The sequence below is a fragment of the Rhea pennata genome, chromosome 11 (assembly GCF_028389875.1).
Source record: "Rhea pennata isolate bPtePen1 chromosome 11, bPtePen1.pri, whole genome shotgun sequence".
In the NCBI taxonomy this organism is placed as follows: Eukaryota; Metazoa; Chordata; class Aves; order Rheiformes; family Rheidae; genus Rhea; species Rhea pennata.
Window position 1 is genome coordinate 16757745 of NC_084673.1, and position 6005 is coordinate 16763749.

Below are 6005 nucleotides of genomic sequence, written 5' to 3' on the forward strand. Positions count from 1 at the left end.
GCATGGACTGTGAGTAAACTGTTTCAGACTAATAGGAAGAAAAAGCCAAGAAATGTTTACATTTTTATGCTCTTCTAACAGAGTAATATAAAGCATATATGAAATACAATTAATACAGTTTATACAACCTCTCAAACTTTTTTTTTAACTTCTGATTAACATCTCTTTAGTCAACCTGTTTTCTGAACGTGGAAACATTTTTTTTAACTGTTATTTTTTTAACCTAATGTAATTTATTAACAACATTAACTTCAGTATTTTACTTCAGGGTTTTTCTTCTTAAAATGCATTTATCTGTATAGGATTTATGGACTTAATCTAGATTATGTGAACTATTTCTTTTTTGCTAGTTGGTATCTAAAGAATATATATATGAATGTTTGAGTTTCTACCTGCCAGCACTGTTTGATCTCATGGGCATGCTCCATTTGGAGCATGTGCCAATCGGTGCCTGATGCTCTATTCCCTATTTGCTTTTTTTTATTTGAGGAACAGAAACAATATCATTTCTCAGCAAAGGCATGATAGCAGAACATGGTTATCAGTGTAGCCAGGCGTTTCTTCTTCAGGTGGAACTTCAAAATGATCTCAGTTTGTGCGCGCTGCTACATACCTGTACATCTGCAGTACTGGCTAAAGAGCACGGTGTGTTTGTCTGGGTAACTCAACTCTGTTTAGTGACTGCATACCCAAAGTTATACATATGCAAAACAGCCTGTGCTGTGGAATGACTTAATAAACTAAGGGAATGTTAAGGTCTACCACTCATAACTCTGTCTCTGGAAGCATTTATTGTTTGAAGCCTCTATTCTAATGCTTGTACTTTTATTAATGACAGAGCTTCATTTTGTATACAGTGCCTTGTCTCAGTGCTGTTTTGCATGTTTTATTTCCCTGTGCTGTGACCTCTGCAGAAGACAGTGACAGAGGTCTTCTCAATCTGATCTTAAAGTCAAATTACAACATGGGAGATGTAAAATATTACCTAATCTGTGCTTTTTTCTTCCTGCAAAGATGATTGAAAATGTCTGAGAGTGTAGCTGTTTACTAATATAGGGATACAAAATTTAAGGTGATTATTATAGTAGTGTCATAGGGAAAGGAAGTTCAGTCAAATCTCAGGCATTCCCTTTGGAATGCTAGTAAGCATTAATATGTAGCTTAGAGTCTGCTATAAGTGTATTCCTTGTTAGCACTATGGGGAATCAGTTTGTGCCTCAGTGGTTCTGTTGTACATAAAATAAGCTAGTCAGTCTGAGTTGGGTGGCTTTCTCCTCCCTCATCTCTTCTGTTTCCTTCTTCCCCTGCTGAATCACGATATATTTCATTTGAAATGTGTATTTCAGATCTGTGACAAATAAGGTATATTCTCTTTCGGACTGTTAACTCATGCTCTTATCCTGACTTGACCTAAGACCATAGTTGCAGCAAGGTCAGAATTGTATTAAATTCTGGAAATACCCCTGAAATCAAAATTGTACTTAATTCTCATTTTGTCTGGCTTTGTCAGAGTATGCTAAACTGTGAAGCCCACCTTTTAAAAATGATTTTGTAAACAGAAGTTAAATCAAGCTTTAATTGATTCACATACCAGTTAAGCAAGTTCTTGCAGTTGTTAAAAATACTAACTTCAGTTTTATGGTAGCTAGATTTTAGCTACCATTGTGTGCTTGTGTGTCTTGGTATGTCAGCTGAACTCTGGCAGCAGGAGGGGAACATGCACAAATTGTGAGGTGAAGTGTGCCCTGTTAAACTGCTGAGCTACAGTAGCTTGCTTGGGTGTCTGAGCGGTTGCTTACCATTCTCATAAAAAATGAAGGATCTGACACCACCAAAAGAGATAGTGATATTCTTGTCTGAAGCAGCCATTTCACAACTGTGTTTTCCTGCAGCTGAGGATAGAATGAGATATTACAAATGGTCGGATAAAGGTGTTGTAACCTAGTATCTTCTCAGGTGTTTTATAGATTTCCCTAGTACCAGCGCCTGTAATGCTCCTAGATGTAGTTGACAGTTGCAGGACCCTTCTTAAGTCTTGAGATGTCTAGGTCAGGGAGGTGAATTTTAAATGGAGTAAACATACTGAAGTGTTGTGCATCGCTATTTACTATGACCAGGGAAGGAATGGAGTGTGATCTGGTAATTTGCATAAAACTATCAGTGCAGTTTCAAATGCACTTTTTTTTTTAGCAAGTGTTTGGGAGTTCTACACACTGCTTTGTTGTACTCTTACCTATTTTGAATCACTTTCAAAGCAAGGTTGAGAGTGAAAGTTTATGTTGCTTCTTGATATTAAGTATCTGTGAATACATCAATATTTTACACTTGCATTGACAGCTAACCAACTTCTTCCTTGTAATACTATAATCACCACTAACAGGAATGAAAACTAATAGACTAAATCTTTATTTTAATATGCTTATATATCAAGCACAACTTAAAATGAGCAATTACTCTTGTGTTAACAGCCTACCTAACTTTGTAAATATTTATTCAAATTTAGTTATCTCTTTCTTTTGTCCAATTAAGAATGAAAGTCCAAGGGTCACTTTAAAAAGTCTGTTAAAGCTGTTCTGGAACAATATTGTCAGCTTGCTTCCTGCTCTTAAGAGATTAGAAAATTGCACATAATGATAGGAGACTGCAGCATAACCAGCATAGCTCAAGCTGTTGTAGAGAAGGTATGAGCTTTTCCTTGCCATGGAAAAAATTTTCCAGGCACATGTCTCTTTACTGTTCAATGTAAGTACTTCCCTCTCCTTCCCTTATAGGTAAATAGTAGCATACACAGAATACCCTATTTTTATGCAAGCAAAACCATGTATTTGAAACCTTACCTATTGGCTGCTTAAATCTTAAGATGATGTTTTGGGCTGGGATTGCAGGTCATTCTCCCTACATTTGTCTGCTGCTTCTTAATCTTACCATAAGGCATAGAAATATGCTGAACCTGATCTGTGCTGTAAGTTGAGTAGTTTCATAAGAATAAATTAAGACAAATACTCTTTACAAGAATCAATTCTAGTGATTAATTAGTAGGTATAGCATCACTCTACACTGTCCACAAACATTAACTAAGATTCTACAGACCACTGAAATTTAAGACCACAGAAAATGAGTTTGATAACAACGCAAAGAGAATAACTTAAGGTTGATTGTTGATAATCAATCTGTAGTCAGTTTTATTGGTACAGCTTAGAAAGATATAAAGACATTCTAGAAATGCCTGAAAGAATTCAAAGAATCAAAATATTGCAAAAATATTTGTAACAGATTTAAAGTTCACTTGAATTTTCATTAATAAATATTTACATATACAAACACCCCATATAAATTTAATTTCCTTTATCACAAACATGAACAACTCCTTTTATCGTTCCATTGCAGCACTGTCAAAAGCCAGAAACATTTCTGTATAAAAGTTCTAGAAAAAAGTTCTTTCCACTTTTAAAATTAAAAGCATTACCAAACCTTATTGTGCAAAAATGTTACCAGTACCATCAGATACAAAAATGGAATCTGTCTGTACAGACACACGTCACCAGAAGGGCTGACTTCATGGTTACATGCCTTCTTCAAAGAGACATCAGTCATTGTCTGAGCCTGCAGGTGGTAAGAAGACAAGTGCATCATTGTAAGTGTGTCCATATGGTCTCAGCCTGTAAACACCATACATCATTACGTGCATGTGGTTTGGGGCCAGTCCGCTGAAGGTGATGGCCATGTCTGAGCAGCAGCCTTCCACCACTTGTTGAGGGTGACTAGACATCGCTTCTTTAATAAGAGTGCTGACTGATTTGGTGTTAAAGACATCTTTTCCTTCCGAGTCCTCTGCGTTTTCAGCAAACACTCCAGTATACTTCAGGCAGACTGCTAGCTGTTTATCCTCAGAAAGTTTCCAGATCATACCTCCCTGCTCCGGACACTTGTCGGAGTCTTCAATAACAGTGGAAAGCCGTCGTAGTGATTCGATGCTTAAGACTATTCCTCCATCACCATCTACATACTCAAGGTCACCAGATTTCACAGTATGACCTATATAAAAAGGCTGTGAGGGGTCTTTTTTCAGCAAGAAATACTTAAGATTTTCAATAATGGCAAATGTTGTTGGATGTGCAAGAAAGAACCAGTTGAATTCATTTTTATAACGTTCGTAAGTTATTTTGTAAGCTTTTCTCATCATCATCCACATATCATTTGTGTTGAGGGCTACTGAATCAAATACTTTAACCTTCTCAGAGCTGTAGAACTCCGCCTTGTCACAGTGTTTGCTCCACGTCTCCTTCACGGCAGCCCAGTGCCCGAGATCCTTGGGTCTCACCAGGATGATACAGTAAACGCTGATACTTTGGCTAAGCTCCATGCGCTCACCTTCTGAAAGGTTTAAGACGTCTTCTTTGTTGGGAGCTTGAATGTGATGGTGCTCGTGGTGACGTGCCTTAGTCCCATGGCCCAGCTTAACGTGTCCCAGGAGCGTGACCAGCACGCAGAAGACTCCTCCTAGCACCAGTCCTTTCACGAAGGAGCTGCTTTCGGAAGTCATTTTCCCTAGAAAGCAACGGCGCTTGGCGCACTCGCGGGAAGGGCCCGGCTGCTGCAGATTCCCCAGGAGGCGCCTGAGCCCAGGCTGCGCTCCCGTAGCTTACGCACCACACGGCGGTGGCGTTCAGAGCAGCGGAAAAAAAAAGAAAAGGGGGAAAAAAATCAAATAACGTTTTTGTGAGCCGCGTTACGGACTGCCGCAGGCCTCCTCCCCGCTCCGCCGGCCACCGCCGCGTCGCCGCCCCGCGCAGCGGCGCTGCGGCGCGGAGCCCTCCCAGGCCGCCCGCGCAGCCGCCCCCCGCCCGCCAGCCCGGCCCGGCCCGGCCCGGCCCGGCCCGGCGCGGCGCGGCACTCACTCACTCACCGGCGCTGCCGGGCCGGCCTGCGTAAGCGCCCCGGCGCCCGCGCCCCGCCCCGGAAGCGGCCCGCCGGAAGCGCCGCCCGCAGCCCTTCTAGGCAGCACCCCGCCCGCCACTCGCCGGTGTGGCGGTACCGCCTCCCTCAGTGCGGCCGCCATCTTGTGGTGGCGCCGCCGTCCCGCGCGTTCCCGCGCCTCGCCGCGACCGCGGTGCCCGGGCGCCCGCCGCACGCCCCCTTCGCCTGTCCCCGCCGCGCCACGCAGCGCCTAGGGCCGCCGCGGTCCGCCCTGCGGAGGCGACCGTGCTCCCAGCCGCGCCCGCGCCTCGCCCTCACGGCGGCCCATGTGTACCTCGTGCCCCCCACGGGGCGGCCCGCCCGGCCTCGTGGCGCCGCCGGGGCGGCCCGGCCCCTGGGCCGCGTGTGTGGTGGCCCGGGCCTGCGTCCCGCGCCCCGGGGCGGCCCGGCGCCTGGGCTGCGTGTGTGGTGGCCCGGGCCTGCATCCCGCGCCCCGGGGCGGCCTGGCCCCTGGGCTGCGTGTGTGGTGGCCCGGGCCTGCGTCCCGCGTCCCGGGGCGGCCCGGCACCTGGGCTGCGTGTGTGGTGGCCCGGGCCTGCATCCCGCGCCCTGGGGCGGCCTGGCCCCTGGGCTGCGTGTGTGGTGGCCCGGCCCCTGGGCCGCGTGTGTGGTGGCCCGGGCCTGCGTCCCGCACCCCGGGGCGGCCCGGCCCTGCCCTTGCGTTGCCTGCGCGGTGGCCTGCCCCGCGCCTCGGCGTCCCCTTGGGCCCAGGGAGGTAGCTGCCCTGCAGGCAGGTCTCGCATCCCTGTGGGGCTGGCAGGCGGCTGCCCCGCGCTGATGGTGGAGGTGCCCCGCAGGTCCGTAAAGACAAGGGCTGTGCTTGGAAAGCCCGCGAGGGACCGAGCAGGGGGGCTGCCTTGCAAGACTGGTGAAAGCGGGAGGTTTGGGGAAGAATGAGATTGCCCCGGTGCCCTTGTGATTGGCAGATGTGTGAAACGGCGCCGAACACGGGTCATTCACTTTTAGAAACACCCACAGCTTTCCCTGAAGGTGGTTGTCACAGCTAAGGGAGTTGTAACAAATTTCGT

At 46.8% G+C, this 6005-nt stretch overlaps 1 protein-coding gene across 1 annotated transcript; it reads right to left on the bottom strand.

The window, feature by feature from the left end:
• Positions 1 to 3218: 3218 nt before the first annotated feature.
• Positions 3219 to 4947, bottom strand: C1GALT1C1 (C1GALT1 specific chaperone 1). The gene is made up of 2 exons (XM_062584873.1): positions 4907 to 4947; positions 3219 to 4641 (listed from the first exon to the last, which is right to left on the bottom strand). The coding sequence occupies exon 2, from the start codon at positions 4541 to 4543 to the stop codon at positions 3587 to 3589; it is 957 nt and encodes a 318-aa protein (XP_062440857.1). The 5' UTR covers positions 4544 to 4641; positions 4907 to 4947; the 3' UTR covers positions 3219 to 3586.
• Positions 4948 to 6005: the final 1058 nt, after the last annotated feature.

Bases quoted from the DNA above. Each gene is read 5' to 3' on its own strand.
- C1GALT1C1 (XM_062584873.1), bottom strand. From the start codon at position 4,543: ATGACTTCCGAAAGCAGCTCCTTCGTGAAAGGACTGGTGCTAGGAGGA.